The sequence below is a fragment of the Linepithema humile genome, chromosome 7, assembly GCF_040581485.1.
Source record: "Linepithema humile isolate Giens D197 chromosome 7, Lhum_UNIL_v1.0, whole genome shotgun sequence".
Classification (NCBI taxonomy): domain Eukaryota; kingdom Metazoa; phylum Arthropoda; class Insecta; order Hymenoptera; family Formicidae; genus Linepithema; species Linepithema humile.
This window is the reverse complement of record NC_090134.1, coordinates 13,834,623-13,847,039: the sequence shown is the minus strand read 5'-3', so window position 1 is coordinate 13,847,039 and position 12,417 is coordinate 13,834,623. Positions and strand designations below refer to the sequence as shown.

The 12,417-nt window shown below is 33.5% G+C and overlaps 1 protein-coding gene across 1 annotated transcript; it reads left to right on the top strand.

Annotated features, from left to right (window-relative positions):
• The first annotated feature begins 1,910 nt into the window (after positions 1–1,910).
• On the top strand, positions 1,911–9,758 carry LOC105667324 (uncharacterized). Its single transcript, XM_067359596.1, has 5 exons — positions 1,911–2,024; positions 2,334–2,511; positions 2,647–3,713; positions 4,568–8,861; positions 9,022–9,758. Exons 1-5 carry the CDS (start codon positions 1,911–1,913, stop codon positions 9,756–9,758), a joined length of 6,390 nt encoding a protein of 2,129 aa, XP_067215697.1.
• The last annotated feature ends 2,659 nt before the right edge of the window (positions 9,759–12,417 follow it).

Here is a 12,417-nt window from a genome sequence, read left to right as displayed (position 1 = left end):
ATAATCAAAGGATATTCCTTATTAAATACTAATATGTTATTCATTTTCAAATCATTATGCACGAAAAATTTAAAGCATTTATTAACATTTAACACAAACAACAAAACTTGTAACGTCAACATTCTCAAATAATCTACATCTCTTTCGTATGCTTTTGATCCAAAAGATGATATATCTCCACAATTATCTAGTCTCAACCCATCTGAAGTTTCCAAAGCTAATCTTTCTATCAATACATTGGATTTTAAAATGTTGTCTTTTAACGGTTTTTTAAAATTAACTCTATAATTATCCAAAAATTTCATTAAATTATTATAGTTATTTAATAAAACTATATTAATATGATCATTAACATATTTTTTATATAAATTACTAAATACAATATAAAACTTACTGTTGTTCTTATATTTGTTATATATATTTGATATAGAGTTGAAATCAGATATCTGCTTTTCTAATGACACAGATTGTAGCTTTGACAATTCCAAATCTTTCTCGAGTACATTCTTGCACGTTATAATCAAGAAAGAATATATAGATATTACAAATTTTAAATTTTTACAAACTAGACCTTTTATAAGCAACTCTGGAATAGATATAAACTCGTTGTACTTACCAAGATTATTTTTTATTAATCTTTCTTTAATAGTTATAGGTATATCATACTCGTGTGTATAACTAACCTCGTTATATTCAAATATCAACTTAATACAATAATTATTATCACATCTTAAAACTATTCCATAACCACCAGAATTTATTAAATAAAGATAATTATTTAAATTGTAATAGTGCTTTATTCTTTCGTACTTATCAAAGTAAAAATCACTAAATTTATCACTGAATAAATTAGATACAGACTTATTTACATATATATCGTCAATAATTTTATTAATTATTGTAGTGATCTTCATTTTTATATCACTAAAGTTATTTTTGTTACATAATACATTGTAAATTTTATTTTCGTAATATTTTTTAATATCCATATTAAAAATTATTTAACTATTTAAATATTTATACTGTAAATAATTACAATGCCTGATTTTAACTTTACAAGAGATGAGTTTGATTTCAACGAAATGATTAAAAAAATAGATGAAATAGGATGTTTTAATTCAGTTATAATAGGAGGATCTGGTTCAGGAAAAACAGTACTGTCCAACAATATGCTGGAAAAATTTAAAGATGTATTTCACTATGTCTTTCTTTTCATAAATAACGAAAATAACGCAAAAAATTATAGTCCTTATGTACCTTTAAACCATATATTTACTAGACAACAATTAGAACAAAAATCAAAATCTAAAAACTTAATTGAGGAAAAAGCAAATGAAATCGGAGAATTTATTAGAGACAAATGTAATAAATCAAAAATTTTAATATTATCGGATGATTTGGGAAAAAGAAATAAAGACTATTACGGAGGACTCTTGCAAAATTGCAGACACTTAGGTATAAGTAATATAATTTTACTTCATGAAACAAATCACTTATTTGATTGTTCATCCGTTCATTATGTTTTTCTAACAGATATCAACGTTATAACTGAATCATTTAAAAGAAAATATGATTCAAAAAATTTAAACTCAATTGTAAGTGATATTCTGTCTAAAGAGAGATATGCTGTCATATCTTATGATAAAAGTATATATTATATAGAAAGAAACGGATTATCAACAATAATAAATACACCATTTTGCTATTACACAGATTCTCATTTAAAAAGAAAATTAAGACATTATTTCAAGAGATATTTAAAAGAATTTGAAGAAATTAATAATAAAGAATAAAATAATTTGTAATAAATGGAGTCGGATAAAGCAACAATTAAAATATGTTATAACAACAAATGTTATAACGTGGTAGAAATCTACTTCGATAGATTGTACTTGTTTTTTGGAGACGTAATGAGTAAGTCTTTAGAAATGAGAAATGTTCATCCATCAAACGGATGGCTTGATCCTAGCAATACAACAGATCATGGTCCAAATGTTGGTCTCATAAAATCCTTGAATGTCGGAGTAAGTGTAACGCATTATACAAGAAGTTTGCATGAAAAAATTTTTAACGAATTAGAGAAGTTTATTAAAGACGATACAAAAAAACATACTGATATTGAAAATGGAGTTATTGTCTCTATTGTTGATCACTCTGAATTTTATATAAATTCTATATGTAAGACATATGTTAAGACGTTTGTTAAGAAATTAAGAAAATTAAAGAGAGAAAATTGTTTCTCGTCTTATGATTTTGGAATCAGTGTTATACCAATGCACAAAAGAGACAAAGTTACCTCGTTGTTTTATCCTGTAGATAATATGTATTTACAGATAAGAATTACATTAGGAATAGAGAGGTTGGTACGACCTGTTATGGTAGTAGAAAAAGGATCCATAGTGTGCCAAGAATATTACAATGATATTATGAACGACAAAGAAGTGCTTAATGACTTTTACTTATTCATGCAGAAATATCCGCATGTTGTAGAATTTATTGACGTCGAACAAAGTTTGTATTCAAATATATGTCCAAGCGTAGAAAAGTTTTATTCTATGAACAATAACGATAAATTAAAAATAAATTATATAGATTTATCGTCATTATCAAAAGTAAGTCATTTAACATCTTATCTAACCGATATAGGGAGAATGGCAGGAGCAAGAGTTACATTGGGAGACGCTCAACAGAAGCATACGTTATCAGGAATGTCTAGAGACAACTTCAATAAATTTGATAATACATTGAATTTATCTCTTTCGTTTGAAATTCCGTGTATAACCAACGATACTTTGCAGCTTTCAAATTTAATCCACAGAGGATTTGGAGTTCATCTAATGGTAGCTGTTATGTCATGGAAAGCTATGAATTTGGAAGATTCTATCATATTAAGCTCGAGTTGTTACAAATCGGGAAAATTAAGCGTGATTTCAACCACAAAGTATAGATCAGAAGTCCCTGTTCTAGGTTTAAATTCCCCTCTTCCTTCAAGATTGATTCATTCTCACAAGAAACTTGAAGCAACCGGGCTCCCTAGGATTGGAACTATACTTGAGAAAGATGATGCTATGCACAAACATATAGATTGTAGATTTAAAAGTGCTGAAAATTTCAACATCAAGTCAAATATATCGTTTGATGTGTCAGATGGATTATCTACAAATTATCCTGTTAGAGTAGAACGAATAAGGAAAAAAGGAAACAGTAATATAGTTATAAAATATCTCTTGAGTAGTTTCAGATATAAAGAGATAGGAGATAAAATGACAAACCAGGCAGCCCAAAAAGGTACTATAGGATGTATTATTGATAACGATATGTTGCCTCATACTATTAATGGGGTAACTCCGGATATAATTATAAACAGCGTTTCTATTATATCTAGGAAAACATTTAATTTCTACAATCAGATAAAACTTACCAGTAGTTATTCTTTGAATCCTTTCGGAGACAACGAGGGAAGTATTAAACTTATAAATTATCAACCTTTGACAAATACAGGATTAGATTCTTATCATTCTCAAATAATAAATAGATACAAGAGATATAATGATAATCTTACAGACGAGGAGTATGATGAAAAGGCATCTTGTTTGGTTGATCTATACAATCCTTATACACACGAATTGATAAAATGTGATGGTGGAAATAAACATTTTATGGGTATGGAGTATTACCTATTACTCACTCAGATGGCTATTGAGAAAATAACAGTGAGAAACAGAGGAAAGAAGACAAAATTACTTCAAGCACCTAGTGGAAAAAAAACAAGGAGGAATAAGATTCGGAGAAATGGAGGGAGACGGAATTGCGTGCCATGGAGCTTCAGATGTATTACTCTCTTTACTATCAGATTCAGTAGAAGACAGAATTGTCTAATATTATTTGAGATCCGTACGACTAGATGGCACTATCGACACGAATGGTGGTGGGAGTGTGTGTGTCGGTCGTAATGATACGCATTAACAAGACGTATAATAAAGCAATCAGTTTAATTCAAAGGAAGGTTTCTTTTATTTGTATTGTTCAATCCGTAGTGAGCAAATTTCAGGCACCAGCTTGAAGCAGAAAGAGAAAAACGCAAAGAAATACGCACGGACGCATTTCTCATAAAACAGTGGTCCTTCGAGCCGGATCTCACGTGAGGTGAGGTTAGCATGTACCACGTTGCAAGGCTTTCGCGAATTTCTGTGGTGACTGAATTCGAAGGTTTAACGTGGATCGAGAAAAGAGGATATTTATTCGCATTACTGGACTTAAGAACTTTTATCAGTTAAGTTGCAATAAAGTAAGAAGGATCTCACGTAAGGTGAGAGAGACAGCTACAGCTAGCTACGCGGACTATACTAACGAGTGAAAGAGAAACAGGACAGACAAAGATCGGGGAGGCACGAGCTCAAGTGGACAATAACAACCACACTCACGGACACATTCTGAAAACAACAATCGCATATTATTCAAGGCATATATGTACATTCAGAGGACTTCTATGATCAAGGATTATTGACGCAACAAAGAGACACGGAATCTTAATATTTATTCCATAAGAGTGAGTTGTTTGTACCAGTACTGTAATCACATAGTATTCGCATCGTTTAACATGGCAGTATCTATGAAACAATTGACACAAGCACGCGGGCAAATTAAGGCTCATATCACGCGATTTAGAACATTTTTAGACGGTTTTAGTCCGGAACACAGCATTGTCGCATTAGAAACTCGTTTAGAAAAAATCGAGCCATTTTATGAGCGATATGATGAAGTACAGTCGCAAATAGAAACCGCGGCACAAACGGAGGAAGAAGTAGAGACAGCGCGAAATGAACGTGATCAATTCGAGACGTCGTATTTCGAACTAGTGACACGAGCGAAAACTATCTTGAGACCGGAAAGGGTTCCGGCCAGAAATGATCGGGCGATTATCCAAGACGAAGTAAATGTACATAATGTTCCGCAGATAGGCGTAAAATTGCCGGTTATCAAACTGCCAGTATTCGACGGTTCGCATGATCGTTGGATAAAATTTAGAGACACATTCCAGTCGATGATTGATGACAATCCAACATTAACAGACATTCAAAAGTTCCATTATTTAGACTCAGCAATTACAGGCGACGCAGAGCGCGCGATCGAAGCTCTAGGAATTTCAGCGGCAAATTATCAGACGGCATGGAAGACGTTGAAGGAGCGATTTGAAGACCATAAGGCGTTATCGCACTACCATGTGCGAGGTTTATTCGAACTTTCCGCAATGACAAGGGATTCGCCCACTTCATTGAGACAACTTATCGACCAAACAACCAATCATTTTCTAGCTCTAAAGAATTTGGGTGAAGCAGTCGACAGTTGGGATAGCATGATTGTATACTTACTTTCTACGAAGCTAGACGCTTACACTAAACAAGAATGGGACAAGAGGGCTTTACAGCTGAACGAGAAACCGACATTCAAGGAGATTATTGAATTCTTAAATTCGCATTGCAAGTATTTGGAACGTCAGGAGGTCAATAAACAAGACCCCACAATTAAAGGTAAAGGCAACCCTTCTGCGATGAAGACATCAAAGTTTAAAACGAACAATATATCATCGCATGTTACACAACGTGTTAGCTGTCCAATCTGTAAAAACGCTCATAATATATATCATTGCGAAGAATTTGTGAAACTTCCGATTCCATCAAGAATCAGTGAAGTGCAGAAGCATAAGTTATGTTTTAACTGTTTGAGATTGGATCATCAAAACAAGGATTGTACTTCCGGCCACTGTCGCAAATGTTCAAGGAAACATAACACGCTATTACATCGAGATGAAGCGTCCCAAGAGACCGATCCCAAAATCCAAGTAAATAAGAACACTGCTTCAGACAGTAAGGAAGATGTTAAAGGAGTTGCATGCCATCACACCCAACGAAGGGATATACCAGTAATGTTGGCTACTGCTATCATCAGTGTACAGGACTCACAAGGAAATCTCCAGGACTGCCGAGTTCTATTAGACGGAGGATCTCAATCGCATTTTATAACACAAGAATTTTGTGAACGATTAAACTTGAATTTGGTGCCAATTAATCAGCCAGTGTCCGGGCTTGGCAGCCAGCAAATTAACTTAAGTAAAAAAACGGAAATTATATTTAAATCAAAATATAATGCTTACGGTGCAAGGATAACTTGCCTAGTTATACAAAATATTACAGAAGACATGCCGAACGTATCTGTGGACGCACTCACATTGAAGATTCCGAAGAACTTAACTCTAGCAGATCCATTATTCCATCAATCACGTCCAATTGACTTGCTTATTGGAGCTGAACATTTCTGGGATCTTTTATGCATTGGTCAGATACCATTGGGACCTTTCCTACCTATTATGCAGAAGACAAAGTTTGGCTGGATAATAGGAGGTTCTATGGCCTCTTCACTAAAGAAGGATCGAGCAAGAAAATGTTGTCACGTCGTAACTACTCAACAACTGCATGATCAAATCGCAAGATTTTGGCAACTCGAAGAATGTAATCCTTCTATTAAAGGAAGTGTCGAAGATACTATCTGTGAAGATTATTTCTGTTCTACAACTACTCGCAATGAGGAAGGAAGATTTGTAGTCAGTATTCCATTCCGAGAGAATCTACAGGCTCTTGGTCAATCAAAGGAAAGAGCTTTTCGACGATTGCTTGCGATTGAGAGAAAATTAAAGGGAGATATTTCCTTGTCATTTGAATATCGAAGCTTTATGAGTGACTATGAAACATCGGGACATATGTCACAAGTTCCTATGATACAGTTCAATGAGAAGATTGCATACTATCTTCTCCATCATGCAGTGCGGAAAGAAGATAGCACAACCACTAAGGTTCGAGTCGTATTTGATGGTTCCGCGAAAACAACTTCGGGTTTGTCCATCAATGATGTACAATATGTGGGGCCTGTCGTGCAAGATGATCTATTCTCAATCTTGTTGAGATTTCGTAAGCACAAATTCGTAATATCAGCCGATATTAAACAAATGTACAGACAGGTACTAGTTCGATCAGATCAACGTAACTATCAGCAAATTCTTTGGAGAAAGGACGATTCAACAGAAGTCCAAGAATACCAGCTAAATACGATCACATATGGAATGGCATCCGCTCCGTTTCTGGCAACTAGATGCCTACAACAAATAGCCCAAGAGCATGCAAAGGATTATCCAATAGCTAGTAGAATAATTGCGCGAGATTTCTACATGGATGATCTGCTGTCAGGAGCCGAGTCTATACAAGAAGCACAAGAACTTAAACAAGTTTTGTCCGAATTACTGATTGACTATGGATTCGAGCTGAGAAAATGGGCAAGCAATAATAAACATATCGTGCAATCGAAGCCAGAAGAATCTTTTTCGATTTTTCTTCATGAAGGGAAGATTCCTAAGACCCTTGGGTTATCGTGGAACTCAGAGAAGGACATATTGAATTTCTCATTAAATACTTCTAGACCAGATCGTATCACGAAACGAACGATTCTGTCAATCATTGCATGCATCTTTGATCCTCTGGGATTAATTGTTCCTATTGTCGTCACGGCAAAATTGATATTGCAGCAATTGTGGCAACTCCAGTTGGACTGGGACGAAGCCTTACCTCAAGATATGTACACGACTTGGGATTGTTTTCATCGACAATTGGAATTGTTACATCAGATCAAGGTACCTAGAAGAGTCTATCGGAAGGCAACAGATATGATACAACTTCACGGATTTTCAGATGCATCAGAGAAAGCCTATGGTGCCAGCATTTACGTACGAGCACCAAACACCGAAGGGAGCTTTGAAGTTTCATTGCTATGTGCAAAATCGCGTGTTGCTCCTCTTAAACCCATAACATTACCTCGACTAGAACTATGTGGCGCTTTACTACTAGCAAGACTTATGCAACGCGTCTCCGCTGCACTTAACATTGACAAGAAACATCATTACTTCTGGTGTGACTCAACGATTGTATTGTGCTACATTACTGCGGAGCCCAAAAGATGGACAACCTTCGTAGCGAATAGAACTGCAGAGATTCAAGAAATAACTAATAAAAATTGGCGTCACGTGCCTACCACTCAAAATCCAGCTGATTTGACTTCCCGAGGCATGGACACCTCTGCCTTATCTACTTCCACTCTTTGGTGGCATGGACCATCTTGGTTGAGTAAGAGCGAGTCTGCTTGGCCTGATCCAGTTAAATTGGTCACTACCAATATACCGGGTACAAGATCAAAATTAATCATCAGTCTGGCACTCACCAATATTGCTGAAGAATTTGGTCATCGATTCTCTTCATTTTCTCATATGATCCGAGTACTTGCCTATGCGATGCGGTTTATAAAGAATACAAGTAAGGATAAGTCTCAACGCAAATATGGACTCTTATCCATAAAGGAACTTCAAGAGAGTGAACTTCGATTGATAAAACTGGCACAACATCAGGACTTCGCACTGGAAATCAATTATCTACGAGAAACAAACAATCTACCCAAGAAAACTCCGATAAACAATCTTCATCCCTTTCTAGATGATAAAGATTGCCTCAGGGTGGGCGGTAGGATCCACAATGCGCCGATCCCATTCGAACAAAGGCATCCGCTGCTGATTTCACACAAAAACCTTATTGCTCAGCGAATAGTGGAGCAAGAGCATCTTCGACTGCTACATGCTGGTCCTCAACTGGTGCTAGCATCTTTACGAACAAAATATTGGATTACTTCTGGAAGGAGCTTCATCAAAGGGGTATTGCGAAAATGCGTGAAATGTTTTCGCGCAAACCCAAAGCCACAAACTTATCAGATGGGTGATCTCCCAGAATCTCGAATCACTCCTTCACGACCCTTTTATGTCACAGGTGTAGATTACGCCGGCCCATTTTTTATTCGAGAAAAAACTCGTAGCAAAACCATAATCAAATCCTATCTTTGCGTATTCGTCTGTTTTGCTACAAAGGCTGTACACTTTGAATTAGCCACTGATATGAGCACTAATGCTTTTTTAAATTGTTTACGTAGATTTATTGCCCGACGCGGAAGGTGTGGAGCTCCACAGCGATAATGGAACAAATTTTATCGGTGCTGCAAACGAGTTGAACGAACTAGGGATCTTACTAAAGAGTAAGGTTCACAATAATAAGATACGCCAATTTTTAGATCAGGATCAGATCGAATGGTACAATATTCCGCCACACGCCCCAAATTTTGGAGGTTTGTGGGAAAGTGTCGTGAGATCTGCTAAATATCATTTAAAACGTATCTTATCCAATTTACCGTTAACTTATGAAGAATTATATACAGTACTGGTACAAATCGAAGCTATCCTCAATTCCCGACCATTATCTCCTTTATCTGACGATCCTAAAGATCTCATTCCTTTGACACCAGCCCATTTTTTGATTGGGGACTCTTTAACTGCATTGCCACAAAGAAATTTTCAGGACATCAACTGCAACAGGCTAAATAAATATGAAAGACTCCAACAACTCGTTCAACATTTCTGGAAAAGATGGAACGTGGAGTACTTGCATCAACTACAGATGCGATATAAATGGAAAACGCAACCACGAACCAAAATTGAGCCTGGAATGATGGTCGTCCTAGTGGATGATCATACTGCACCTATGCATTGGCAACTTGGACGAATTGAAGCAGTTCATCCTGGCAAGGATCAAATCGTTCGGGTGGTCACTGTAAGAACCACTACTGGAAATTATCAAAGAGCGCTATCAAAGGTTTGCCTTCTACCAGTTTAGGGCTCCAACACTAGCGCCATCGACATCTAATTGATATTCAATATCATCTTCTTTATTTATATTCAGTCAATTTAGTATTAAAGAGTCTATGTATTAGAAAACTAGCAATTATAATGTAATATTAGTTTAATTTAAGTTCTATTACGCCTGATCCGCGCGTTTATTTCATTATTTGTTTCATCTCACTATTTCTCCAAATTATGATTGTAAACTGACTAAAGGATGTAATTTTAGTTTCAAGCTATTTCAAATGTTAATAAGGATAAGTAGTATTTGAAAGCCCTCCAAGTTTTTCGAACTTTCAAGGTGGGCGGCCTGTCTAATATTATTTGAGATCCGTACGACTAGATGGCACTATCGACACGAATGGTGGTGGGAGTGTGTGTGTCGGTCGTAATGATACGCATTAACAAGACGTATAATAAAGCAATCAGTTTAATTCAAAGGAAGGTTTCTTTTATTTGTATTGTTTAATCCGTAGTGAGCAAATTTCAGGCACCAGCTTGAAGCAGAAAGAGAAACGCAAAGAAATACGCACGGACGCATTTCTCATAAAACAGAATTGAATCGTTTATATGTACTAGATGCGGAGATTTCGCAACTCATGAGAGTAATCCTGACTATTCTAGATGGAAGTGTACCAGATGTGAAAATTTGGGTTACTCTCCAGAATTGAATAAGTTTAATTTTACATATGCATGTAAAGTATTCTTACAATCTTTAAATTGCAGGGGAAAAATTATAATACCAAAAATTGTGAAAGAGAAAATATTGTATCCCGATTTTTTATAGTTTAAATAAAATATGAAATATAAATTATTAAATTGAACTGTTTTTAGTATGGAAGTTAATAAACATTTGCTAAATAATTTAATTGATATTTTATTAATAAAAACTAAAATTATAAAGGGATATAATGATAAACTGAGTACTATTATGTAGGTATAAACTGAGTACTGTTATGTACTCCATTTCTCCGAATAAAAATACTATTACGGATATGACTTATGAAAAAGAGAAATTGAACACGTGTTATAAAATAATTACACGTTGTAAAGATTTTGAATATATATATTATGTATTTATAGATAAAGTTACAAACTTAAATAATTTAGAATTTGGAAAAAACGTATATCCAGAACCTATTATATTAACATCTAAGGCAAATTTGTCAAAGAAAGATACAAAAACACACGAGTTAAATATATTTTATGAGAGAGAACTTTCGTTTAATTACATATCAAATATAGGAAATAATACGTTTATATTAATGGATAAGCAAAAAATGGAAGGAATAGTAAATTCACTAAAAAAATCAGTAAAAACGGTATTTAAAAAAGATATTGACGATGATAAAGAGATTAAAATATTTTATACTAAAGAGAGATATAATGATATATTTGGTGTTATATACAAATCAAGTAACGGATCTATAGAAACTAATTTTACTAGAAGATTTTATAAAAATATTCGCATTTAAATAGAATTATGAAGGAATATACTTCAGAATCAGACGATAGTATTTTAATTGAAGATATTAAGATAAGCAACATATTAAAGAAAAAAAATGATAGAAAAAAAAGAATATTTTATATCAATTCTTTTTCTGTAGATTCTGTTGACGACACATCAGATTCGGAATGTCTACAGGGAGGTTATAAATTTGATATAGTAAAGACTTTTATTAATAAAATAAAGAAAAATCCTAAGTTTAAGAAGAATTTTAAAAACTATAAGTTTGAAAGTATTAAACCTAGTGGCAAGGATATTGTAATGGCAGCTATTATTGACAGTAATTTAGTCAAAGCTAAATTGTCTCAGGAACAGTTAAATGAAAAGCATATCTCTGAATATATATTTAACGGGGATTATATCCCATTGGTTTTTGGAAATACAGACAATAAAAATATAATATATCTCAAACAAATCAATACAAAAGGAAAAAAAAGAATTGTGAGAAGTAAAAAGACTGTATTCAGTGAAAAAAATAGACCCATTGTTATATTCTTTAAAGTTAATTCTAACTTGAAATTTTTTAAGCCTGTAAAAAAAGAGAAAGATGACGATAAGATCGAATCTATTGATAGTACTACAGCAGTAATGGAATATATTATAGGAAGAAATTTCATGTTGATACCAAATCCGAAGGAAAATCTAAAAATAAAATCAATCAATAATATAGTATATAAAAATGATAATTTTGAATTAAAACAGTTTAAAGACGAAAGTTATCAATTTGAAAAGATGACAATAGAAGAATTTGAAAATATCTTAGGAATGATTGTAAAACAATGTACTAAATTTCAATAGATTTTAATATATTTTTATTTTAAATATTTTAATATTTCTTTAGCTTTTTTGTTTATATTTCTTGATATTGTTAGGTCTTCATTTGAGTCTGGAAAAAAATAGATAAACATGTTATCTTTGTATTTACTTGATAATAAACATCCTACTATATTTTTATAGTTATCATCTACAAAATATAAAAGAACATTATTAGTTATTTTATTAAAATCTTCATTGATTTCTTGAATTACGTTTATTTTAGGACATCCATAGTCTACAGAAATTATAGGACCTATTCTATTATATGTATCTGTTCTTCTACATTTATAATCTGATTTTAAATATTCCATTATTTTTAATTCTGTAGCTT

Bases quoted from the DNA above. Each gene is read 5' to 3' on its own strand.
- LOC105667324 (XM_067359596.1), top strand. From the start codon at position 1,911: ATGAGTAAGTCTTTAGAAATGAGAAATGTTCATCCATCAAACGGATGG. The intron at 2,512-2,646 runs GTTTGTATTCAA...TAACCGATATAG, and splicing joins ATTTATTGACGTCGAACAAA to GGAGAATGGCAGGAGCAAGA. The intron at 3,714-4,567 runs GTGAGAAACAGA...TGTTTGTACCAG, and splicing joins TGGCTATTGAGAAAATAACA to TACTGTAATCACATAGTATT.